Source organism: Leptodactylus fuscus, chromosome 11, assembly GCF_031893055.1.
Source record: "Leptodactylus fuscus isolate aLepFus1 chromosome 11, aLepFus1.hap2, whole genome shotgun sequence".
Lineage (NCBI taxonomy): Eukaryota > Metazoa > Chordata > Amphibia > Anura > Leptodactylidae > Leptodactylus > Leptodactylus fuscus.
In genome coordinates, this window is record NC_134275.1 from 25,289,723 (window position 1) to 25,315,605 (window position 25,883).

The 25,883-nt window shown below is 45.5% G+C and overlaps 1 protein-coding gene across 1 annotated transcript; it reads right to left on the minus strand.

The window, feature by feature from the left end:
* Positions 1-1,308: 1,308 nt before the first annotated feature.
* Positions 1,309-15,408, minus strand: LOC142184504 (regulator of cell cycle RGCC-like). The gene is made up of 5 exons (XM_075259399.1): positions 15,373-15,408; positions 5,311-5,463; positions 3,372-3,452; positions 1,641-1,703; positions 1,309-1,382 (listed from the first exon to the last, which is right to left on the minus strand). The coding sequence occupies exons 1-5, from the start codon at positions 15,383-15,385 to the stop codon at positions 1,375-1,377; spliced, it is 318 nt and encodes a 105-aa protein (XP_075115500.1). The 5' UTR covers positions 15,386-15,408; the 3' UTR covers positions 1,309-1,374.
* Between the last annotated feature and the right edge of the window lie 10,475 nt (positions 15,409-25,883).

The window sequence follows — 25,883 nt, forward strand, 5'->3', positions numbered from 1 at the left end:
TAAAATATAGTTTCTCCTGACATGGAGAAGAAAGGGTCCTAGGGATCACCAAATACATTTTTCACTGCTTTATTATGGAGCATGAAAGCACATAACAGCAGTGTCCCCCCTCCATGTGCATTCAGTTTAACTGCCCCCCCAACATCTGCCCCTAGTTCCCCCCTCTTGCTCCCACATGCTGTCTCTTCTCTCTTTATCATCCAGCAGCTCCCATTGCTTGCATCAAGCACACAGTCCCGTGTGGCTCCGCCCACTAACGAGTCATAGCCTATCCTGGTGATAGGCTCTGATGACATCATCACAGGTCCCTGAAAAAACTTCAACTAGCTATGCGGGCCGGTGAGAAGCAGTCAGAGGGCCGGATGTGGCCCGCAGGCCGCACATTGCCCAGGTCTGCTCTAGCTATACATACAAAACATTGCTGTTATGTGCTTTTCTTCTCCACAATAAAAAAAAAGCAAAGCTTTATCTAGCAGTGTCTCAGACCCCTCTATATTGGAATTCCAATGCTGGGTTCACATGGGGTTTTTTGGTTAGGATTATGACGCGGAATCCGCTCCAAAAAAACGCCTCCCATTGAATTCAATGGGTTTCTTTTTCCACGAGCGGGAACAAACCGAAGCGAACAAAAAGCAGCAACCGTGGCGCGAACACTCCCTCCAGACTAGGCCCATTCATTTGGGCCTGATCAGGAGCGGAATGCCGCAACTGGATGCCAATGCACTGCACCGGCATCCAGTCGCAGCTAGCTGTTTTTTCGACCAGATCCTGAGGCAGCCTTCGCCTCAAAACCCAGTCCAAAAACCCCCATATGAACCCGGCATAAGGTGTAACAAATCCCCAAGTTAGCACAAAGCAAGCTTACCTGGTACACATGATAACCATTTGTTACCACTATTTATTTATCATAAATATATGATATTTCACATTACATAAATATAATTGTTATATACAGCATAGAAAACTGTGTGTAACAATATAAAATATATAAAAATAGCATACACATGAAAAGTATTTCCTTTATACCTTACAGTATGTACAATTACCATTAAAGGTTAATATATACATATATGTATATATAAACACAATACAGCTGCTAGTTAAGATATATGCATGGTGAGACAATTGCACAGAACTACTGAAGAAGAAGCATGGTAGACATGGGAAGCAGGTGAAGAGAAATGTCAAATTATGGAGAAATAATAGAAATGTATCTCATATATATGGGCAGCCTACAAGCCAAACCAAAAAGCAGCTGTGTAAGTGTCTGACTAGGCTAGCTAGCACCAAACTAGAAGAGGTTATCGCTCAAAAGACAATTGCTTTAATGTGCAACACATAATTTTATAAGGATAAAACTGGCGGCATCTTCTTTTAGAAATCTGTAAGAGATTAAAGAAAATGGGAATAAAGTACACTTGCTTTTCCTTTACAAAACCAATAATAGAATTTGAATACAAATATATATTTTTTAGATGAAAACAAAAGCACATTTTCCTAATACAACACACAATTATCAGATACATGGTTCCAATTCTAGACTATGGCCCTATGTAGCAAAACTTTGTTTTCCATTGCATTTTCACAGTGTTTTGCTGTGTGGACTTTCTACCCTTTTCAACTGAAATATTATAACTTACCACTGAGAACTTTATCGAGATCAGAAATGAAGTTTTCAAGCTCGCGTGTGTCACCAAGCTTTGCTATTAAATAGAAAGAAGAAACGATTAACAGGAAATGTCTCAGGAAGCAAAAAGGTATTCAGGTTGCAATAATTTACATATCTGAAACAATACCAGACATGATGCATCTCTTGTGTCAATGTAGTCCTTGGACAATAATCTCAAGGAAAGTGATTTATTGTAGATACAGTAGGCGAACAGACTCAGCTGCTATAAAGCATACTGTCAATTATAAAACAACTTCTATATAACGTTTTTAATATACTTGATCTTATTAAGGAAATAGGTTTCCTTCTCCACTTAGGCTAAATTCACATCTGCTCTGGAATCTGTTGCAGACTTCATTGCAGAAACTGAGGAAAAGCCTCAGAGAGAAAAGTCCAGCATGAAGGATTTGTTGTTTCTACCCCGATTTTTTGCTAACATCCTTCTCCGTGTGTGAACACAGTGGTTTGGCCCTTCGTTGTTCCCCTGGCAGATCTGAACAACGGAGACCATGTCGCAGATGTGAAATTAGAAGGGGGCTGCCGGACACATAAATGACTGTAGCTGCTACACTACTCTGAGTGAAGGAGAAGACCATCACTGCACAGAATGAAGAATACATTTGTGAAGGTAGCTTTCTCCATCTTCCCTCTCCATAGACTTCTGTATGGGAGAATAAAGACAAGGACGCTATAGGGAAACAGTCTGTGTGAACATAAAGTAGAAGTAGAGAGGGAGACATATTGCTTAAATGAATTATATTACATGGCACAGGTTAACATAAGAAACTGTTCAAACTTATGAAAAATTGTTATTGTTATTTTGGAAGTGGACTATTTTAACCACTTAGGCACTCTCACTGATTTGCTGAAGTGTTCATGCACAGGAAGAATGTCAACAAAGATCAGGGGCCCAATGGGAGACTCTCCACTGGATAGCAGGCTGAACAGACAGGTGAGTATATACACTGTTATATAGGCTACCTTATATACTGGAAAACCACTTTAAGTAAAATGGAAGGAACAATAAACATGTTCTTTAACAATACAGTGTGATGGTCTGAGATGCTGGTATACACACGTGCGTGGTTAATACATGTGCAAAGTGATCACCAGTCCATCAAATCTAAGTTATAGTCCTTCAATGTTGATCCAGAGGAAGGCAAAAAACAATGAGAGGAAACATGAATTCCCAACTCCAAATATGACAATCATAATAAATGACTGATTGAATCTCTCTTATGGTTTACCAGTCTAGTTTCTACATTGTAACAGCTACTGGCAGTCATCACCATTGTTAAGGTTCCCACCAGGCAATATTAGCTTATAAGTCGGTATAACTAAGAGTAGTCATACTACAACTGAGCTCCACCCAGGAGACAATAAATGAATAAAAAAAAATAAAAATTATATATATATATATATATATATATATATATATACACACACACACACACACATATACATACAGTGAACGATCTTTGAGATGACCACCAAAAATTGCATCAAAAAGTGGTCTTCTTTGGGAGAGGGGGCCTATCAAAGAAGGTAAATATGGCAAACTGAAAATCTATAAGGGGGGTCATCTTATCAAAGAGATTTTGTAGAGGTTTCACTGTAGCTGAACATATGATGACAATTTTTCTAAAATAAAATCCATTATACAAATGTTATAACCCCTTCCACTAATATTTTTGCATCTTACCTTTGGGTTGATGGCTTGTGCTGGTGAATGAATATGTCAGATTTCCCTCGTTTAAGTTGTTTCTCTTCAAAGAGTGGAGATCTAAAAATATATTGAGGAGATTAGAGGGTTTTCCCAGGCTAAAAATACTGATGACCAATCCTAGGGATAGGTAATCGATATCAGATCAGTGGGGACCCAACACCTGGCATTCCCATAGTGGATATACAAAGAATGGAAAAGGAAGTAGACAGCTCTGTTCTCTACATAGTGGCTGAGCCAAGTGACTGCAGCTTAGGTCCTATTCAAATGAAGGGGAGCTGATCTGCAGTAATATACACAAAGAACAGATCTGGTTCCCATGGTGGTGCCGGACTCCCACCCATCTGATATTGATAACCCATCTCATTTTGTGCAAAATTTAAGCATATCTAATGCCGTTTGACATTACAGCACACTTTTAGACTGTCCAGTCTAACCTTACACCACTTGGTTTCTGCTAAAAAATGCTAAATTTTGCTGCCTGGTGTCACATATTAGATATCATTCTTTTTTGACAAGTCCCAGCCTTTTCTGCTAAGCTCTACCCACATATCAGACGAGTCATGAAAAGTATTAGAAAATTTTGATGTTAAATACGTCACAATTCAGGCACAGTCATTAGTCTCTCTGCTCAACTTTCATTTTTGCCATAAATTACAATTAAAATCTAATGCAAAATAATATACTTCTCTAGCAGTCAGAGCTAATGGGATATTCCAGTCCCAAATATATGTTTTATATTGATGGTCTATCCACATGCATGCTGTTCTTCTGTTTTAAAGAGGACCTTTCATCAGACTGGGCACAGGCAGTTCTATATACTGCTGGAAAGCTGACAGTGCGCTGAAATCTCATGCAATAGATGTCCTTTAGTTCTGGTCTGGATTCTGGTTTTCAACAAAGCTTCTGCTATCTATATGTTCAAGTCTGGTCCAGATTCTATATGGGGGTTGAATTTTGAAAACCAGAGCATCTGCTTGGAAACGCCCTTAGAGGTGGCTCTAACCCAAACCAGTTTGGTAGCAGAGTGGGCCATGATCCGCTGTCCATTACACTGATTGTCATCCCATTCATTGAAAACATCTAACCCTAATGGTACCAAATTATCTGCTAATCCTAACATACATTTTCCCCTTACAGGAATGAATCTGATGTAGTTTTAGGTTAAATTTATGCAGAGAATTGGAGGCACCATGGACAATTAGAGTTCAACAGGATGGAGACAGTAGTTCTTGGTTCGCAATTGCTGAGCCCTGAAGATGCAGTGCAATAGATAACAAGCCCTCTGCTTTACTGTAGTAGTAGTGGCTCAGGGAGTGTTAGAAAATCCACTTCTGTCATAACCTATCAGCTGAAAGCACTATGGTCTGTGTGCATTTGTTACCAATGAATGTTCACAAGTGTTCTCGCTCAATGTCTGCAAAGAAACATCTTGAAAATGTTGAGAAATTGAAACACAAAGGAGAAGGTTTATTGAGAACGCTATGCTAATATTGGTCTGGATTTTGCATAATGGACAGAGGATGCACTAAAATAAAATGCAATAAAATCTGCACCAGTCTGTAAAAGCCATTTGTCATCATTTTTACTAGAAAACTATTAAACCGTTTTCTGGCATAAAAAGTCACAATTGTGCTGATTTGCACAAAAAAAAGTGACTTTTTACTTTTATACCCCCTTGCCACTTCCTCCTAAAGAGGGCATAGCAAGAGTGGACATGTTTTATCAACATTTATGCCAGAAATCTGGCTTAAATGAAGTGGGAAATGTATGCCAGCTATAAGCAGTTACCCTCTCGCCCAGTTAAGGGTTAGCATCATGTGTGAGGTGGTGCACTCTCCAGCAGTGATGGGCCCAAATGTGCTTTATTTGGATACAGCTGAATAACCTCTGTACTGTAATATATTTGCTGTCTTACTTTCTGCCCCACTGTCACTGCTGTTAAAAGACATTTGTTGTTCTTTTTTAAGTATTGTAAGATGATCCTCAGAATCGCAAGGTCCTCTGGTGAAATCTTGCAAGGCATCATCAAACTCCATCAGTGTGAGTGTGAGATCTTCATCTAGAGACGCTAGAGAAATAGAAGATAATAGCTTTAGTTACTGTGTCACTAGTATGGCTCCTTATATCCGCTTATCATTGCCACATAATATAAATACAGACCATCTATATTACTGCTTCATACAAAACAGAACAGCTACATGCTTAAAAAAAACAGCTAAGTCTTCTAGATCGGAAGCTAGATTATGAAAATGGTTTATGCAAAAGAACAATGCCCATGCAGAATGATGTCTTTTGCAGGTAGCAGGAAATGAACAGTGCACAGGGGTTATAGGTAAAAAATAAATAAATAAATAAATCAGGAAACAAAGCTGAAATGTTACCACTGAAAACTGAGACAGACAAGAAGTTATTTTTGTTACAACAAAAGGACTTAGTTCCAAAATATTCATGGCTTTTGTCCACTAGTGTAACTGCAGGGGTTTCAACTACAACCAGACCTATAAGCCAGAGGGTTAGCGTTACCACATACAAGCTGGGTTCGCACATGACCTACCTTAAATTAAGAACTGTAAGCTTAACGAGAAACTCTCAGGTCAGTTTGGGACACTAAAGATGACCCCGGCTCACATTTTTAAAAAAATAAAACTTTATACTCACTGACATTAGGTTCATACTAGTGTCCAAGATTCCGTTCTTCAGGTCCGCTTAGGGACCCGAAAAACAGAAACCCTTATCACTTAAAAAGCGGTTATTCGTAGAAATCCACAGACCCATAGACTATAACGTGTTCCACCAATTTTCAGCTGGGTCCCCGCTGTAAAACACATGCTGCAGAGTGGCCATCATATTTAACCCTTTCACTGCCAAGCACGTAGCTCTACGTCCTCGCAAGGTGGCACATGAGTAGCCGAGGACGTAGCTACTACGTCCCCCCTACTAATGCCGATATTGCTGGACTGCATCAACATATCTTAATGAGGAGAATCTCATCTTTAAAATGATACCAAGAACTTGATACAACTTACAGTTTTGGAGTGATTCACTGTTGAACAAGCTATTTGGCATTGAGATCCAACTGCAGATCTCAAATCCCCACAACATTTCAACAGTGAATTGCTTCAAAACTATAAGTTGTATCATCAAGTTTTAAAGATGAGATTCTCCTCTTTAAAGTGCTTTTTAAAGCCTCAAGATATGTCAATGCAGTCCAAAGATATAGAGCTCTAAAGTGTCCCCCCCCCCCCACAATTTGTGAACTGTAACAGGAAAGGGAGGGGGCACGAGCAGCCCAGCAGCATGCATAGAGACAGAGAAGCAATTTGACTCTGAATAACTTGTATGTGACACCAGGAGGGGGTGTCAGGGACTCTTCTGTCCCTATGAACCCTTCTCCTGCCAATCGGAGAGCATACTATACATTTGCTGTCTGATTGTCACATACAGGTATAATATAATTCCCCCCTGAGCTTTACTAGTGGGGTATTCTTATGTAATACCCTCTAAACATAACCAGGAAGTTTATTGGCGCTGTGACCCAGACGCTTACTATTGTCCAGGTCGCAGCGCCAAAATAAAATCGCACCATAAACTTACACAACATAAACACAAAGTCATGAATAAAGTTTAAATTTCACTGAATCCCTGTCCTGTCCATACCTGAGCTTTCTACAGTAAAATACGTCTCTAGTGATATCCGTTACACGCTAAAATAATAGTAATAATGATTATCACTAGAGATAAACGTACAGATTGCTAAAATTTTTATAGAGCTAAGGAAAATAACATTTTTATGTAAAGTTCTATTTAATTTGCATGCACAAAATGGGAGGGCACATTTCTGCGATTTTGGCGTTTCTTTAACACCCGCCCCTGTAAATATATACATGTGTGGTATGTATGAACTCCTCATATCTTGCAGTTTTTTGGAAAGTACATTTTGTTTGCAGAAAGGGATTGCTTGAGCTGCACTTTAGTGGCAAATTTGAATTTTTGTGCAATTTATTGCTTGCAATCTCTGTTTGCCGCAACATTGCATAAAAGTGGTTGTATATATGAACTATTAAATTGTGGTTTTATACACGGTATGCTGTGTAATCTGGAAAAAGTTAGATTTTGGTATCACAGTCTGCAAGGTGCAGTATAGATTTTTTAACATATTAGTGAATAACAGCAAAATACTGCCTGTCTTCTGTATTAGGGTTTTTCAGAGTCTGAACTCTTGTTGTAGTTGATGTTTACGGTACACACACACACATATATATATATATATATATATATATATATATACACACACACACACACACACAGTCTACACCTTAAGATATTATTTTAAATCTATTTTCTATATGAATCTGAGATTGAACATGAATTTTAGGTGCAAATATGTGTTTTAGTGCATTTTTTCAAAAAATTATTTGTGTCACAAAGTTGCATGAAGGTGGATGTGGCTATTGATGACCCATTGAGATATATGTAATCTTCAGGTTGTCTACTTTCAAAAAATATATAGGATTTAGGGGTTTGCTTACTTTTCATGGTGTGTAATCCCTACATTTTATAGGATGATACTTTTTAACATTTCTAGCTTCAAAGAAGATTTTTGTTCCCTCCAGTTCTAGCGATTTTCTGAAGACATGTGCATGCGAGTGTAGGCCATATTGATATTAATGAACTCTGCACATGTTGAACTCTCATTTTTAGGAGGTTTGGTGCATTTAATTTTTTGTTTGGTTTCCGCTTTTAGCAACTAATATACATTTATTTGCATTTTTTTTCATAAAACATTCACTTTAAATCAAAATTGCATGAAGGTGTCTGTTTGTATACAGTACCAAATGGCATTGAGATAATGCTGCAGGTGTCTACTTTAAGAAAATATATAGGTATGGGGGGTTGGATGCTTTTTTAATTTTGCAATTTAGGTTTGATTTGTCCATCTCAAAACTGTGAAAATTGCTCTGGCTACAGGAGGTGCAAAATTTCCAGAGACCCTTGGCAGTGAAAGGGTTAAAGACCCAGCATCTGTCATACTATTATGGCGGTTGTTGGGGAGGGGTTAAGAGACACTCTACTGATCTTAGCACATTTGGAATTTTCTCTCTAGCCCCCATTATTCAGAGTAATAAGCCAAACAAATTTTGGTGTCTGACGTGCTATTTAGGCTCTGTAATATCAGAAGGGCAGTGTCAGACAGGGGGCATGATTTACAATTCCAATCAGAGGCGGCCAGTGTCAGTACCCCTTGTCTGCTCCAAAACTAACAGCAGTGATTGCTCGGGAATGGTGGGAGCTAGAGAAAAAAAATCCAATTGGAATCAGTGGAGATGTGACCATTAAGTCATGTAATGAGTTGGACTTGGAGGTGGTGAAAGGTTCTTTTTAAGAACTGCATGTGGTTTTTACTTGCAGTTATGCCTGGTTTGTTCTAACAACCAGTAAACCAAAGGTAGACCGTACAAGCTGGCGAATGCTTGTTTTCCCCACGCATATCACAGCTTTTCTCCTGACCCTAAATTCAGAGGGACTATTATCCCGATCTCTCGCTTCCTCCCCTGGGAGCATTTGGAGACTCACACTGACACTGAGGGGAGACTTATTATGGTTAAGGGCTAGAGATGAGCGAACACTGTTCAGATCAGCCGATCCGAACAGCACGCACCCACAGAAATGAATGGAAGCACCTGTGATGCTGGCCGGCCGCCGGCAAAGTCAGCGTCACAGGTGCTTCCATTCATTTCTATGGGTGCGTGCTGTTCGGATCGGCTGATCTAAACAGTGTTCGCTCATCTCTATTAAGGGCCGTAATACCTCCCAAATTTTTACCTTTGCCTCTTTGTACTTACCTAACTCGGGGCAGGGCCGAGCCCTCAGCTTACTACAAGAAACTCGGCCCTAAACTCAGATCTCGACTAATGAAAATCTTTAATTCCCTCACCAATGGCTCGGCCCTCTGTCGAGACTCCTTGCGAGCACACATCGCGGTCATCCCCAAGCTGGGGAAAGACCCACTCCTCTGCCCTAGTTACAGCCCCATATCGCTAATTAATGTAGATCTCAAAATCCTGGCCAAGATCTTGGCAACCCACCTATCCCCCCTACTTGGAGACATTATCCACCCAGACCAGGCTGGTTTCCTGCCTGGCCGTGAGGCTCGAGACAACACCACCAAAGCCATCAATCTCATGTATGGGGCTAAGCTCTCAAACACACCTCTCATGCTTCTCTCTACAGATGCCGAGAAAGCCTTTGACAGGGTTAATTGGCAATTCATGCAAGAAACCCTATTACATATTGGACTCCGGGAACACATGATGAGTTGGATTATGGCCCTATACTCGCTCCCCACAGCAATAGTCAGGGTGAACGGGCTGTTATCCCAGCCCTTCCCAATTCAAAACGGTACCAGACAAGGAGGCGCATTGTCGCCTCTCATCTTTGTCCTGACACTTGAACCCTTCCTTCGCCACATCTGAGCTGACCCAAACATCTCAGGTGTGGCCCACTCTGCCGACCTATATAAGGTATCGGCATATGCGGACGACTTGCTGTTCTTTCTCTCCTCCCCCCATGTTTCCCTTCCGGCCCTAATGTCAGCCTTCCAGGACTACTCAGTGCTCTCGCACTTTAAGATTAATTTCTCGAAATCGGAGGCTCTTAACGTGACTCTCCCCAGGCCACGTCCCTGAGTCAGTCCAGTCCTTTCCTTTCCACTGGACACCCTCTTCCTTTAAAGAGGACCTTTCATCAGATTGGGCACAGGCAGTTCTATATACTGCTGCAAAGCTGACAGTGCTCTGAATTCAGCGCACTGTCGGCTTTCCCGATCTGTGCCCTGGGTAAAGAGCTATCGGTCCCGGTACCGTAGCGCTTTACAGTCAGAAGGGCGTTTCTGACACTTAGCCAGGGACGCCCTTCTGTGCAGCAGCGCCTATTGCTCTGTACAGTGTGAGCGGGGAGGAACGCCCCCTCCCTCTGCTCACACAGCTCGTCCATAGACGAGTATTATCAGGAGAGGGAGGGGGGAGTTCCTCCCCGCTCACACTGTACAGCGCGATAGGCGCTGCTGGACAGAAGGGCGTCCCTGGCTAAGTGTCAGAAACGCCCTTCTGACTGTAAAGCGCTACGGTAACGTGACCGATAGCGCTTTACCCAGGGCACAGATCGGGAAAGCCGACAGTGCGCTGAATTCAGTGCACAGTCAGCTTTCCAGCAGTATATAGAACTGCCTGTGCCCAAATCGGTGAAAGGTCCTCTTTAAGTATTTGGGGGTATATCTCACTCCCGACCCAAAAGACCTCTTTCGCTGAAACTTTCCCCCACTACTGACCTCTATCAGAGCCGACTGCAACCGATGGTCCACTGACGCCTTTACTTGGTTCGGGAGGTGCACCATCTTCAAGATGAACATTTTGCCTCGTCTACTCTACCTTATGCAGACGCTTCCCATCCATATCCTCATGCCCTTTCTCAGGCCTCTCACCTCCACCCAACTACAGTTTATCTGGTCAGGCAGGCCCTTTCTAGTGGGTAAAGCCCTTCTCTTCCACCCCAAAAACTGTGGTGGACTATCCCTCCCAGACCTGAAATTCTACTACTTGGCCACCCACCTGGCACGAGTTGTGGACTGGTGCAGACACTCTGTGTCTAGTTTATTGTATTTGCTTTATGATTGTTATTTTTCATTTTTAACTATGCATCCTGACGTTCTCGAGACATTTGTTAATCCTGTTACTTGTTACTGTCCGTTTTATTTTCCCCTTGCAAAATCTTTAATAAAAATTCTTAATTACAAAAAAGAAATAAAAACTGCACGTAGTTCTTCAGAAAAAAAAAAAAAAAAAGTGCTGTGGCCTAACAAAAGGACCCAGAGTGTCACTCATATGTCACCTGTGACGTCCCGATTCTTTTCCTTAGGCCGCTGATTGGCCTCAGTGATCATGTGCAGTGAGGAATTCTACCAAAACAGCCCTGTAGCACAGACAGCAGCCTGAGTCACCAGAGTGCCAGGGACAGGCGAGTATGTTTTACCTTCCCTGGCCTCCTGTAAAAAAAAGAATCTTTAATTCGTGGACAACCCCTTTATTAAATTAAAATAATTACAATGCAATTATTCTGCAGTTTAGCTTTTAGCTCTTAGCCTGTAATCTGAATTTCATTGCTGTTTCACTTACACAGAACCACCAGCAGCCGCACTAGGTATACCCGCATCTAGTCCCTGGGCCGCCAATGCTTCAATTTCTCTTTGTCAGCACTAGCCATGGATTAACAGCAAAACTGCCTAGACAGTAACAATATCCAGCCAGAAATTAATTGGGGCTTTCATTTACAGAGAAGTGAAAATTTCGGCGGCTGGGGACTGGATGCATGGACAGTAACTATATCCAGCGGAAATCAATGTCAATTTAACAGAAGCTAAAACACCAGCGGCTCAAGGACATGAACTAGACAGCAGAGTAGCAGAAAGGAGGGCAATACTTCGGAGGGGAGCATATAACTTCACAATAAAGTCATCATGAAATTATTCAGTAACATTTCACCATACAAAAGCTCATTTTCAAGTGGCCAAGGACAAAAAAAAAACAAAAAACAAAAAACAAATATACAAAAAACACTGGAGTGCTCCTATAACTTTCATGCTCTTGCTACTTTTGGTTTCACTATGAAAGTTGATCATTAGTTATTTCCCTTTTGCATTTCCGCATTTCCCCTTAACAATATTTGTTTAGCTTTGTGTATAACTTCCTCTTCCCAAAATTAAACATATAAAGGAGGGAATTTATCAAGTGGGGAATTTTTAATGTCAGTTTTGCCGGAATCTGCTTTGTCGTAATTTGCGTAAGATCTTTAAAACGTTGCACAATGTCTAAGCTGCCTCAAAATCAGTGTCAGATTTCACCATGTGAACATAAACCCTTATACCAAAAAATGGAAAAAAATAGACCGTTACCCTACCACATGAAGCAATAGAATTCTTCCAGGTGCCAAACCTAGCCTCCGGACTAAGGGAGGAGCAACCATAGGTACGATGCAATAGAAGAAAAATCGGTGTGCAACACTCCTTTGAATGTTAAAAGTCTATTTTTAATTCACTCCATTAAAAGGTAAAGTACACACAATAGAAAAAAAGTGTCAAGGATAAACCCGTTTCGGGGTCAGCCATCCCCCTTTTAACGCACGTATTTTTTGTGTTTTTCCTTGACACTTTTTTCTATTGTGTGTACTTTACCTTTTAATGGAGTGAATTAAAAATAGACTTTTAACATTCAAAGGAGTGTTGCAAACCGATTTTTCTTCTATTGCATCCTACCCTTATACTGTGTGTGCGCGTGCTACCTGGCAGAGCATTACATTGTGTGTGACGCCACTGGAGAGCATTATACTGTGTGTGAGGCAAATGGGGAGGAGTATTATACTGTGTCTAAGTCATTACCCTGCTGAGACAAGATGCATTACTCAGAGACAGGGCCGGCTCCTGGTTTTTATGGGCCCTTGGGTGACAGAGCCTCAGTGGGCCCCCTTGTAAAGGAGGCGGGGGAGTCGAGACACTGTGCGTTGCAGATGAAGCGAGTGACGTCACGCAGGAGTGTGGCGTCACCATTGCCTTACCTCCCAATTTTTAAAGAATAGAAAGAGGGGCAAAATGTGCTCTGCGCGCCGCGGAAAATTTGGCCCCACCCACTTTTATGTTGACTCCACCCATTCTCATTCATTTATCATGTGCTCCCACAAAGTATAATCCTCCTACAGTCACCCGTAAATTATATGCCCCCCCCTCCATCTCTCCCCCAGTTTCATATACACCCTTCCTCTGCCCCAGTTTCATGTCCCCCCTCCATCTCTGTCCCCAGTTTCATGTCCCCCGTCTCTGCCCCAGTGTCATGCTGTTCCACCCCCCCCCCATCTGCCCCAGTGTCATGTCGTTCCCCCCCTCCCCTTCATTTCCCCCCCAGTTTCATTGGGCCCCCTCCATCTCTGTCCCCAGTTTCATGCCGTTCTCTCCCCACCCCCTTCATCTTCCCCAGTGTCATGCCGTTCCCCCCCTCCCCTTCATTTGCCCCCCCAGTTTCATGGGCCCCCTTCATTATGTTCCACCTTAATATTTAATACAAAACAAACACACTCACCTTCCATCGCTCCCCCGACGCTCCACTCTCCGCTCTCTCACTCCATTCACATAGGCGATTAAAGCAGGAGCTGTGAGTGATGTGATGATGATGACGTCGTCATTGCGCCTACACACGCAAGCCAGGCCGCAGCTTTAGGGTGCATTCAGACTACGTAACGCCGGGCGTGTATGAGAGCCGTACACGCCGGCATTACGGCAGACTGCCGAACACTTCCCATTCACTTCAATGGGAGCGCTCGTAAACGCCGCTGTTACGAGCGCTCCCATTGAAGTGAATGGGAAGTGTTCGGCAGTCTGCCGTAATGCCGGCGTGTACGGCTCTCATACACGCCCGGCGTTACGTAGTGTGCATGCACCCTTAAAGCAGGAGCTGAGCTCACAGCTCCTGCTTCAATCGCCTATGTACACTGAACAGCTCAAAATTTGAAATGAAAACTAAAATGCCTAAAAATGGTGAATGTGGTGAAGGGGCGGGTTTTTTCCAGCCCTTCCAAGAAACAATTAACAACATTTAGACATAAGGTTATGGGCACTGCAAAATCACATCATAGAAGACAATGAATAAAACTTTTCTGTTTCCAGAAAGCCAAACCTGAAAGTGCCCTTAAGGCTAAAGCCCCATGGGATTTCCCACAGCAAAAAAGCGCTGTGGGAAAAACTGCGGTGGCAACACATTGCAGTTCTCGCAGCGCTGTAAAAAAGAGAAAGTTCATGGAGTTTTTCTCTGAGGATTTTCTGTTAAGCTGAGTTCAGAGTTTTTTTTGGTCCAGATTTTGATGTGGGAATCCGCCTCAGAATCTGCTCCACTATAATGAATCTATCGGGGCAAGGCATCCCTGCCCACATTCGCAAAATGTGGAGGGTGTGTGATCAAAGCTTGTGGTAAACGTTGAGTGCAACAAAAGGGCATAGTAAAAAAAAGTGTAGAGATTGATGAATTCCCACCAATGAGCAGTAAAGCATGTACACCAGTTCTATGACACAAATTACACAAGAATTCTGGTGCACATTTGGAAAAACTGCATAAAAAAACAAACAGCTAGCTTTTTAAGGCTAAGACCAGATATAGTGAACTGCATCAAAAAAACATGACGCGTTTCAGCCATGGTTTCATTCAGTAGCGTTTTTTTTTCTTGCTGCTCGCTACGGTTGCCTCTGCGGACTTTCTACCCCTATCATACTTCTATGGAAGACAGCAGCATCTCCGTAAGTATAATTGACATGCTGCGATTTAGAAAACAAAAACTTTTATAAAAATGCAGCATTTCCACTGTGGATTGTTTTCTGTAATGTGTGGATGGGATTAGCCACTTTGCAGGTAATGTAAAATGCTGCGTTTTTTTTTTTTTTTTACCAAAAAATTTGCGTTTTCACACCATGGACTCTGACCTAAAGCGATGTTTCAAGGGCCATACAGTGTGATGGACTGAAAAAAACTGCGACAAAATCATGTCAAAAAAGCAAGTCATGTGAAAAAAAGCAATAAAACAGGTTTACTAATTCCGGAAGCAGATTTTTTCACCATGTATAAAACTCCATGTGAATATAGCCTTTATTAGTTTATGCCCATCTGTTCTTTTAGGGGTAAATGAAAGCACAAGTTAGGGATCCTAAATGCCAGTGAGAATAAAACCTAACACGTATGTCACTGTATAAAGACGCTGACTCCGTACAGAGCATGCGACAACAGCAAGGCAAATAAAACGCACCGCATGTGACAAGTGTGTTCTGTATAAATGCGAGCACACATTGCAGGTAGCCCAGCAGCACAGTGCGGTATGTGCGTACTAGGTAGCAGGGTCCTCGCTAACACCACATCACTGACTGTACGGCGCATGAAGCAGCCCTCACCTTTGTGGTCCATGCCTCGTCCGTATCCTGCAGCTTCAACTCCAGCTGTGAGCGGCATCGCTCGAGCAAAGCCTATGTGTGTAGGAGAAGCTCCGCCCCCTGTCCTATCAGCCTATCAGATGACAGAGCTGCAGGGGGCGGTGACGTGCAGGGAGATGGCGCTACTTGCTTAGACTCTGCGCTGTTATCTTTCCTACTAATCACTTCATACAATGGAAGTGAGCGATCTGATTGAATCGCTCTTCAGCTTTATGTCACGTGCACATGCTGGGAATCCACAGAACCAATAGGGCGCCCATTAGAAGTGTCACTACAGAACCCATTTATAGTATCAGCAGAATTACCCGCAATTCATATAGAGCAGGGCTAGGCAACCACTGCCCAGAGTAGCACATGTGGCATAGCCAGGACGGGACCTGCACATAAGGGTGAGCAGTAGGAGGAGGAGTAGCTGACACTGTGCATGAGGACCCTGCCTGCTATAGAGCGCCTGCCGTCTGCATCCCGCAAAGAGGAGGAGAGGGGCACCATACAGCAAAGTGCAAGTAAAAAAAAAAACACCAGGTACTTGCTAAGATTACTTCTCCTGTACTGTATATATGAACTCTGCACAGCATCACTTCTCCTGTACTATATATAGGGACACTGCACAGTATCACTGCTCCTGTACTGTATACAGTGCCGCATTTTTGCTGACCTAAGCCAGCCCAGGACAAGCTGTCCTGCACTGGCTTAGGGTCACCATTAGAGATGAGCGAACACTAAAATGTTCGAGGTTCGACATTCGATTCGAACAGCCGCTCAATGTTCGTGTGTTCGAACGGGTTTCGAACCCCATTATAGTCTATGGGGAACAGATACTCGTTAAGGGGGAAACCCAAATCCGTGTCTGGAGGGTCACCAAGTCCACTATGACACCCCAGGAAATGATGCCAACACCTCTGGAATGACACTGGGACAGCAGGGGAAGCATGTCTGGGGGCATCTAACACACCAAAGACCCTCTATTACCCCAACATCACAGCCTAACAACTACACACTTTACACACTCAATACCACCTCTCTGACAGTAGGAAAACACCTTGAAACATGTGTATTTGGCACTTGCAGTGAGGAGAGCTTGTCACCAGCAGTGAATTTGGCCCTTGTAGTAAGTTGAGGTTGGCACCAACATTTGTTTTGAAAATCAGGGTGGATTGAGCCTCTAACCAGCAGAGTTTGGGCAAATTCATGGTGGAGGGAGCCTCTAAACACCCCAGTTTGGGCAAATTCATGGTGGAGGGAGCCTCTAAAAACCCCAGTTTGGACCAATTCATGGTGGAGGGAGCCTCTAACCAGCCCAGTGTGGGCAAATTCATGGTGGAGGGAGCCTCTAAAAAACCCAGTTTGGACCAATTCATGGTGGAGGGAGCCTCTAACCAGCCCAGTTTGGGCAAATTCATGGTGGAGGGAGCCTCTAAAAAACCCAGTTTGGACCAATTCATGGTGGAGGGAGCCTCTAACCAGCCCAGTTTGGGCAAATTCATGGTGGAGGGAGCCTCTAAAAAACCCAGTTTGGACCAATTCATGGTGGAGGGAGCCTCTAACCAGCCCAGTTTGGGCAAATTCATGGTGGAGGGAGCCTCTAAACAGCCCAGTTTGGGCAAATTCATGGTGGAGGGAGCCTCTAAACAGCCCAGTTTGGGCAAATTCATGGTGGAGGGAGCCTCTAACCAGCCCAGTTTGGACCAATTAATGGTGGAGGGAGCCTCTAACCAGCCCAGTTTGGGCAAATTCATGGTGGAGGGAGCCTCTAAACAGCCCAGTTTGGGCACATTCATGGTGGAGGGAGCCTCTAACCAGCCCAGTTTGGACCAATTAATGGTGGAGGGAGCCGCTAAACAGCCCAGTTTGGACCAATTCATGGTGGAGGGAGCCTCTAAAAACCCCAGTTTGGACCAATTCATGGTGGAGGGAGCCTCTAAAAAACCCAGTTTGGACCAATTCATGGTGGAGGGAGCCTCTAAAAACCCCAGTTTGGACCAATTAATGGTGGAGGGAGCCTCTAAACAGCCAAGTTTGGACCAATTCATGGTGGAGGGAGCCTCTAAAAACCCCAGTTTGGACCAATTCATGGTGGAGGGAGCCTCTAACCAGCCCAGTTTGGGCACATTCATGGTGGAGGGAGCCTCTAAACAGCCCAGTTTGGGCACATTCATGGTGGAGGGAGCCTCTAACCAGCCCAGTTTGGACCAATTAATGGTGGAGGGAGCCGCTAAACAGCCCAGTTTGGACCAATTCATGGTGGAGGGAGCCTCTAAAAACCCCAGTTTGGACCAATTCATGGTGGAGGGAGCCTCTAACCAGCCCAGTTTGGGCAAATTCATGGTGGAGGGAGCCTCTAAACAGCCCAGTTTGGGCACATTCATGGTGGAGGGAGCCTCTAACCAGCCCAGTTTGGACCAATTAATGGTGGAGGGAGCCGCTAAACAGCCCAGTTTGGACCAATTCATGGTGGAGGGAGCCTCTAAAAACCCGTTTGGACCAATTCATGGTGGAGGGAGCCTGTAAAAAACCCAGTTTGGACCAATTCATGGTGGAGGGAGCCTCTAACCAGCCCAGTTTGGACCAATTAATGGTGGAGGGAGCCTCTAAACAGCCAAGTTTGGACCAATTCATGGTGGAGGGAGCCTCTAAAAACCCCAGTTTGGACCAATTCATGGTGGAGGGAGCCTCTAACCAGCCCAGTTTGGGCACATTCATGGTGGAGGGAGCCTCTAACCAGCCCAGTTTGGACCAATTAATGGTGGAGGGAGCCGCTAAACAGTCCAGTTTGGACCAATTCATGGTGGAGGGAGCCTCTAAAAACCCCAGTTTGGACCAATTCATGGTGGAGGGAGCCTCTAAAAAACCCAGTTTGGACCAATTCATGGTGGAGGGAGCTCTAACCAGCCCAGTTTGGACCAATTAATGGTGGAGGGAGCCTCTAAACAGCCAAGTTTGGACCAATTCATGGTGGAGGGAGCCTCTAAAAACCCCAGTTTGGACCAATTCATGGTGGAGGGAGCCTCTAACCAGCCCAGTTTGGGCAAATTCATGGTGGAGGGAGCCTCTAAACAGCCCAGTTTGGGCACATTCATGGTGGAGGGAACCTCTAACCAGCCCAGTTTGGACCAATTAATGGTGGAGGGAGCCGCTAAACAGCCCAGTTTGGACCAATTCATGGTGGAGGGAGCCTCTAAAAACCCCAGTTTGGACCAATTCATGGTGGAGGGAGCCTCTAACCAGCCCAGTTTGGGCAAATTCATGGTGGAGGGAGCCTCTAAACAGCCCAGTTTGGGCACATTCATGGTGGAGGGAGCCTCTAACCAGCCCAGTTTGGACCAATTAATGGTGGAGGGAGCCGCTAAACAGCCCAGTTTGGACCAATTCATGGTGGAGGGAGCCTCTAAAAACCCCAGTTTGGACCAATTCATGGTGGAGGGAGCCTCTAAAAAACCCAGTTTGGACCAATTCATGGTGGAGGGAGCCTCTAACCAGCCCAGTTTGGACCAATTAATGGTGGAGGGAGCCTCTAAACAGCCAAGTTTGGACCAATTCATGGTGGAGGGAGCCTCTAAAAACCCCAGTTTGGACCAATTCATGGTGGAGGGAGCCTCTAACCAGCCCAGTTTGGGCAAATTCATGGTGGAGGGAGCCTCTAAACAGCCCAGTTTGGGCACATTCATGGTGGAGGGAGCCTCTAACCAGCCCAGTTTGGACCAATTAATGGTGGAGGGAGCCGCTAAACAGCCCAGTTTGGACCAATTCATGGTGGAGGGAGCCTCTAAAAACCCCAGTTTGGACCAATTCATGGTGGAGGGAGCCTCTAAACAGCCCAGTTTGGGCACATTCATGGTGGAGGGAGCCTCTAACCAGCCCAGTTTGGACCAATTAATGGTGGAGGGAGCCGCTAAACAGCCCAGTTTGGACCAATTCATGGTGGAGGGAGCCTCTAAAAACCCCAGTTTGGACCAATTCATGGTGGAGGGAGCCTCTAAACAGCCCAGTTTGGGCAAATTCATGGTGGAGGGAGCCTCTAACCAGCCCAGTTTGGACCAATTAATGGTGGAGGGAGCCGCTAAACAGCCCAGTTTGGACCAATTCATGGTGGAGGGAGCCTCTAACCAGCCCAGTTTGGGCAAATTCATGGTGGAGGGAGCCTCTAAAAACCCCAGTTTGGACCAATTCATGGTGGAGGGAGCCTCTAACCAGCCCAGTTTGGGCAAATTCATGGTGGAGGGAGCCTCTAAACAGCCCAGTTTGGGCACATTCATGGTGGAGGGAGCCTCTAACCAGCCCAGTTTGGACCAATTAATGGTGGAGGGAGCCGCTAAACAGCCCAGTTTGGACCAATTCATGGTGGAGGGAGCCTCTAAAAACCCCAGTTTGGACCAATTCATGGTGGAGGGAGCCTCTAAACAGCCCAGTTTGGGCACATTCATGGTGGAGGGAGCCTCTAACCAGCCCAGTTTGGACCAATTAATGGTGGAGGGAGCCGCTAAACAGCCCAGTTTGGACCAATTCATGGTGGAGGGAGCCTCTAAAAACCCCAGTTTGGACCAATTCATGGTGGAGGGAGCCTCTAAACAGCCCAGTTTGGGCAAATTCATGGTGGAGGGAGCCTCTAAACAGCCCAGTTTGGGCACATTCATGGTGGAGGGAGCCTCTAACCAGCCCAGTTTGGACCAATTAATGGTGGAGGGAGCCGCTAAACAGCCCAGTTTGGACCAATTCATGGTGGAGGGAGCCTCTAAAAACCCCAGTTTGGACCAATTCATGGTGGAGGGAGCCTCTAAAAAACCCAGTTTGGACCAATTCATGGTGGAGGGAGCCTCTAACCAGCCAAGTTTGGACCAATTAATGGTGGAGGGAGCCGCTAAACAGCCCAGTTTGGACCAATTCATGGTGGAGGGAGCCTCTAAAAACCCCAGTTTGGACCAATTCATGGTGGAGGGATCCTCTAACCAGCAGAGTTGGTGGAAATCAGGGTGGAGGGAGCCTCTAACCAGCAGAGTTGGGGGAAATCAGGGTGGAGGGAGCCTAGTATTAGCAGAATTGTGCAACGCTTATGGTGGATGAGTATGAGGATGCGGAGGAATTGGAGAGGTTGAGTACAGACATGGAGTTTCATGTTGGGGTGCTTTACACAGGTGGGCACAAAAATGACGGCTCTACCCAGTGGTGGTTCATTTTTATCAAAGTGAGCTGGTCGGCACTCTCAGCTGACAGACGGGTGCGCTTGTCAGTGATGATGCCACCGGCTGCACTGAACACCCTCTCAGATAGGACGCTGGCGGCAGGACAGGACAGCACCTCCAAGGCATATAGGGCAAGTTCAAGCCACAGGTCCAACTTCGACACCCAATACGTGTAGGGCGCAGAGGGGTCGGAGAGGACAGGGCTGTGGTCGGAAAGGTATTCCCACAACATGCGCCTATACTTCTCACGCCTGGTGACACTAGGACCCTCCGTGGCGGCACTTTGGCGAGGGGGTGCCATCAAGGTGTCCCAGACCTTAGACAGTGTGCCCCTCGTTTGTGTGGACCGGTGAGAACTTGGTTGCCTACTGGAGGAACTGCCCTCCCTGCCGCCAACGTCACATGCTGGAAACATCTCCATCATATTCTGCACCAATTGCCTGTGGCAAGCATTGATGCGATTGGCCCTCCCCTCTACCGGAATAAAAGACGAGATGTTGTTTTTATACCGGGGGTCAAGGATAGCAAAGATCCAGTACTGGTTGTCCTCCATGATTTTGACAATACGCTTGTCGGTTGTAAAGCACCCCAACATGAACTCAGCCATGTCTGCCACAGTGTTAGTTGGCATGACTCCTCTGGCCCCACCGGAAAGTTCAATCTCCATTTCCTCCTCATCCTCCATGTCTACCCATCCGCGCTGCAACAATGGGACGATTCGAAGTTGCCCGGAAGCCTCCTGTATCACCATCACATCATCGGACAACTCTTCTTCCTCCTCCTCCTCCTCCATTAAACGCAGTGAAGCGGACAGATGTGTGGACCTACTCTCCAGCTGTGACGGATCGGATGCTATCCCTAACTCCTCTGTGTGATCTGAGTTATCCCTGATGTCAATCAGGGATTCTCTCAGAACACACAAGAGCGGGATTGTAAGGCTCACCATCGCATCCTCAGAGCTCACCCTCCTTGTGGACTCCTCAAAGACCCGTAGGATGTCACAAAGGTCTCTCATCCATGGCCACTCATGGATGTGAAACTGAGGCAGCTGACTTTGTGGCACCCTAGGGTTTTGTAGCTGGTATTCCATCAAAGGTCTCTGCTGCTCAACCACTCTATTCAACATCTGAAACGTTGAGTTCCAGCGTGTGGGGACGTCGCACAAAAGCCGGTGTTGTGGCACATGCAGGCGTTGCTGGAGAGATTTTAAGCTAGCAGCGGCTACTGTCGACTTGCGAAAGTGGGCGCACATGCGCCGCACTTTCACCAGTAGCTCTGGAACATTGGGGTAGCTCTTTAGGAAACGTTGCACCACTAGGTTGAAGACGTGGGCCAGGCATGGAACATGTTGGAGTCCGGCAAGCTCCAGAGCTGCTACCAGGTTCCGGCCGTTATCACAAACGACCATGCCTGGGCCCAGGTGCAGCGGCTCAAACCATATTGCCGTCTCATCGAGGAGGGCATCCCTCACCTCGGAGGCAGTGTGCTGTCTGTCCCCCAAGCTGATCAGCTTCAGCACAGCCTGCTGACGTCTACCAACGCCAGTGCTGCAACGTTTCCAACTCGTAGCTGGGGTCAATCTAACAGCGGAGGAGGTGGCGGAGGAGGAGGCGGTAGAGGAGGAGGAGGGGGGTGTTCTTCTCGTGTCCCTGCCAGGAATGTTAGGCGGGGAGACGAGGTACACCGGGCCAGTTTGGGAAGCAGTCCCAGCCTCAACTACATTCACCCAGTGTGCCGTCAGTGAAATGTAGCGTCCCTGTCCGCATGCACTTGTCCACGCGTCGGTGGTCAAGTGGACCTTTGTGCAAAGCGCGGAACTAAGGGCCCGCCTGATGTTGAGTGACACGTGCTGGTGCAAGGCGGGGACGGCACACCGGGAGAAGTAGTGACGGCTAGGGACGGCATAGCGAGGTGCCGCAGTTGCCATCAGGTCCAGGAAGGCGGGAGTTTCAACAAGCCGGAACGCCAACATCTCCTGGGCCAGCAGTTTAGCGATGTTGGCGTTCAAGGCTTGCGCGTGTGGGTGGTTAGCAGTGTATTTCTGCCGCCGCTCCAATGTCTGAGAGATGGTGGGTTGTTGTAAAGAAACGCCTGATGGTGCCTTTGATGGTGCAGGAGAAGGAGATAAGACAGGACCAGGGGAGGATGAGGTAGAAGTCAACAAAGTGGCGGAGGCAGATGAAGTGGTGTCCTGGCTCGTCCTCTGGAGTGCATCGCCAGCACAGTCAGCAGTGGCAGTGGCAGAGGCAGAGGCAGTGGCAGAGGCAGTGGCAGTGGCGTGAACGGCAGGCGGCCTTTGTCCTGCCGTTGCTGCCTGCCACTGATTCCAGTGCTTGGATTCCAAATGACGGCGCATTGAAGTGGTGGACAGGTTGCTCTTCTCAGAGCCCCTAATCAATTTCGAGAGGCAAATTGTGCAGACAACACTATATCTGTCCTCGGCGCATTCCTTGAAAAAACTCCACACCTTCGAGAAACGTGCCCTCGAGGTGGGAGTTTTTCGGGGCTGGGTACGAACTGGAACATCTTGGGAGATTCCGGGTGTGGCCTGGCTTCGCCTAAGCTGCTGACCTCTGCCTCTGCCTCTAGCTACCCTTTTTGGTGCTGCACCTGCCTCAACATCCACACTACTTTCCCCGCTTGACATCCCCCCTGTCCAGGTCGGGTCAGTGTCCTCATCATCCACCACTTCCTCTTCCAACTCCTGTCTCATCTCCTCCTCCCGCACAATGCGCCGGTCAACTGGATGCCCTGACGGCAACTGCGTCACATCATCGTCGATGAGGGTGGGTTGCTGGTCATCCACCACCAAATCGAACGGAGATGGAGGAGACTCTAGTGTTTGAGCATCTGGACACAGATGCTCCTCTGTTAGGTTCGTGGAATCGTGACGTGGAGAGGCAGGTTGAGGGACAATGAAAGGAGCGGAGAACAGCTCTGGGGAGCAGGGACAGTTTGGGTTATTGTTCTGTAAAGCTTCGGAATTTTGGGAGGAAGGAAGACAAGACTGTTGGGTAATAGGAGGAGAGGAGGCAGAGTCTGACTGGCTGCTGGACAATGTGCTGTAAGCGTTCTCTGACAGCCATTGCAAGACCTGTTCCTGGTTCTCGGGCCTACTAAGGTTTGTACCCTGCAGTTTAGTTAATGTGGCAAGCAACCCTGGCACTGTGGAGTGGCGCAATGCTTGCTGCCCCACAGGAGTAGGCACGGGACGCCCTGTGGCTTCACTGCTACCTTGCTCCCCAGAACCATTCCCCCGACCTCGCCCACGGCCTCGTCCACGTCCCTTTCCGGGAGCCTTGCGCATTTTGAATTCCTAGTTAGAAATTGGCACTGTATACCAGTAGTAAAAATTGTGGGTGCACGTAACCCCAATATATTCTTTGAATTACCAGTCAGAAACTGGCACTATATGGCAGTAGCAAGAAATGAGGGTATTTGTATTCCCAATATATTCTTTGAATTCCCAGTCAGACAATGGCACTGTATACCAGTAGTAAAAATTGTGGGTGCACGTAACCACAATATATTCTTTGAATTCCCAGTCAGACACTGGCACTATATGGCAGTAGCAAGAAATGAGGGTATTTGTATTCCCAATATATTCTTTGAATTCCCAGTCAGACAATGGCACTGTATACCAGTAGTAAAAATTGTGGGTGCACGTAACCCCAATATATTCTTTGAATTCCCAGTCAGACAATGGCACTGTATACCAGTAGTAAAAATTGTGGGTGCACGTAACCACAATATATTCTTTGAATTACCAGTCAGAAACTGGCACTATATGGCAGTAGCAAGAAATGAGGGTATTTATAACCCCAATATATTCTTTGAATTCCCAGTCAGACAATGGCACTGTATACCAGTAGTAAAAATTGTGGGTGCACGTAACCCCAATATATTCTTTGAATTCCCAGTCAGACACTGGCACTATATGGCAGTAGCAAGAAATGAGGGTATTTGTATTCCCAATATATTCTTTGAATTCCCAGTCAGACAATGGCACTGTATACCAGTAGTAAAAATTGTGGGTGCACGTAACCCCAATATATTCTTTGAATTCCCAGTCAGACAATGGCACTGTATACCAGTAGTAAAAATTGTGGGTGCACGTAACCACAATATATTCTTTGAATTACCAGTCAGAAACTGGCACTATATGGCAGTAGCAAGAAATGAGGGTATTTGTATTCCCAATATATTCTTTGAATTCCCAGTCAGACAATGGCACTGTATACCAGTAGTAAAAATTGTGGGTGCACGTAACCACAATATATTCTTTGAATTACCAGTCAGAAACTGGCACTATATGGCAGTAGCAAGAAATGAGGGTATTTGTATTCCCAATATATTCTTTGAATTCCCAGTCAGACAATGGCACTGTATACCAGTAGTAAAAATTGTGGGTGCACGTAACCACAATATATTCTTTGAATTACCAGTCAGAAACTGGCACTATATGGCAGTAGCAAGAAATGAGGGTATTTATAACCCCAATATATTCTTTGAATTCCCAGTCAGACAATGGCACTATATACCAGTAGCAAGAAATGAGGGTATTTGTATTCCCAATATATTCTTTGAATTCCCAGTCAGACAATGGCACTGTATACCAGTAGTAAAAATTGTGGGTGCACGTAACCACAATATATTCTTTGAATTACCAGTCAGAAACTGGCACTATATGGCAGTAGCAAGAAATGAGGGTATTTATAACCCCAATATATTCTTTGAATTCCCAGTCAGACAATGGCACTGTATACCAGTAGTAAAAATTGTGGGTGCACGTAACCCCAATATATTCTTTGAATTCCCAGTCAGACACTGGCACTATATGGCAGTAGCAAGAAATGAGGGTATTTGTATTCCCAATATATTCTTTGAATTCCCAGTCAGACAATGGCACTGTATACCAGTAGTAAAAATTGTGGGTGCACGTAACCCCAATATATTCTTTGAATTCCCAGTCAGACAATGGCACTGTATACCAGTAGTAAAAATTGTGGGTGCACGTAACCACAATATATTCTTTGAATTACCAGTCAGAAACTGGCACTATATGGCAGTAGCAAAAATAGTGGGTGTATATAGCCCCAATTCTATTGCTAGGGGACTTGCAGGGTATTTCTGGGGTGAAGGTGGGGGGGCACACCGTTGGAACGGGTATCGGGGGTATATATCGGGTATACGGGAATACACTGACAGTGTATTCCATTCAGGATCCTGGGAAAGCTGGGTTGCGGCGATTGAGCCCGTCAGTGCCACGTTACACTGACAAGCTTCTCCCTG

Bases quoted from the DNA above. Each gene is read 5' to 3' on its own strand.
- LOC142184504 (XM_075259399.1), bottom strand. The intron at 3,453-5,310 runs GTAAGACAGCAA...ATATATTTTTAG, and splicing joins CAGTGACAGTGGGGCAGAAA to ATCTCCACTCTTTGAAGAGA. The intron at 1,704-3,371 runs GTAAGATGCAAA...TCTATTTAATAG, and splicing joins CACAAGCCATCAACCCAAAG to CAAAGCTTGGTGACACACGC.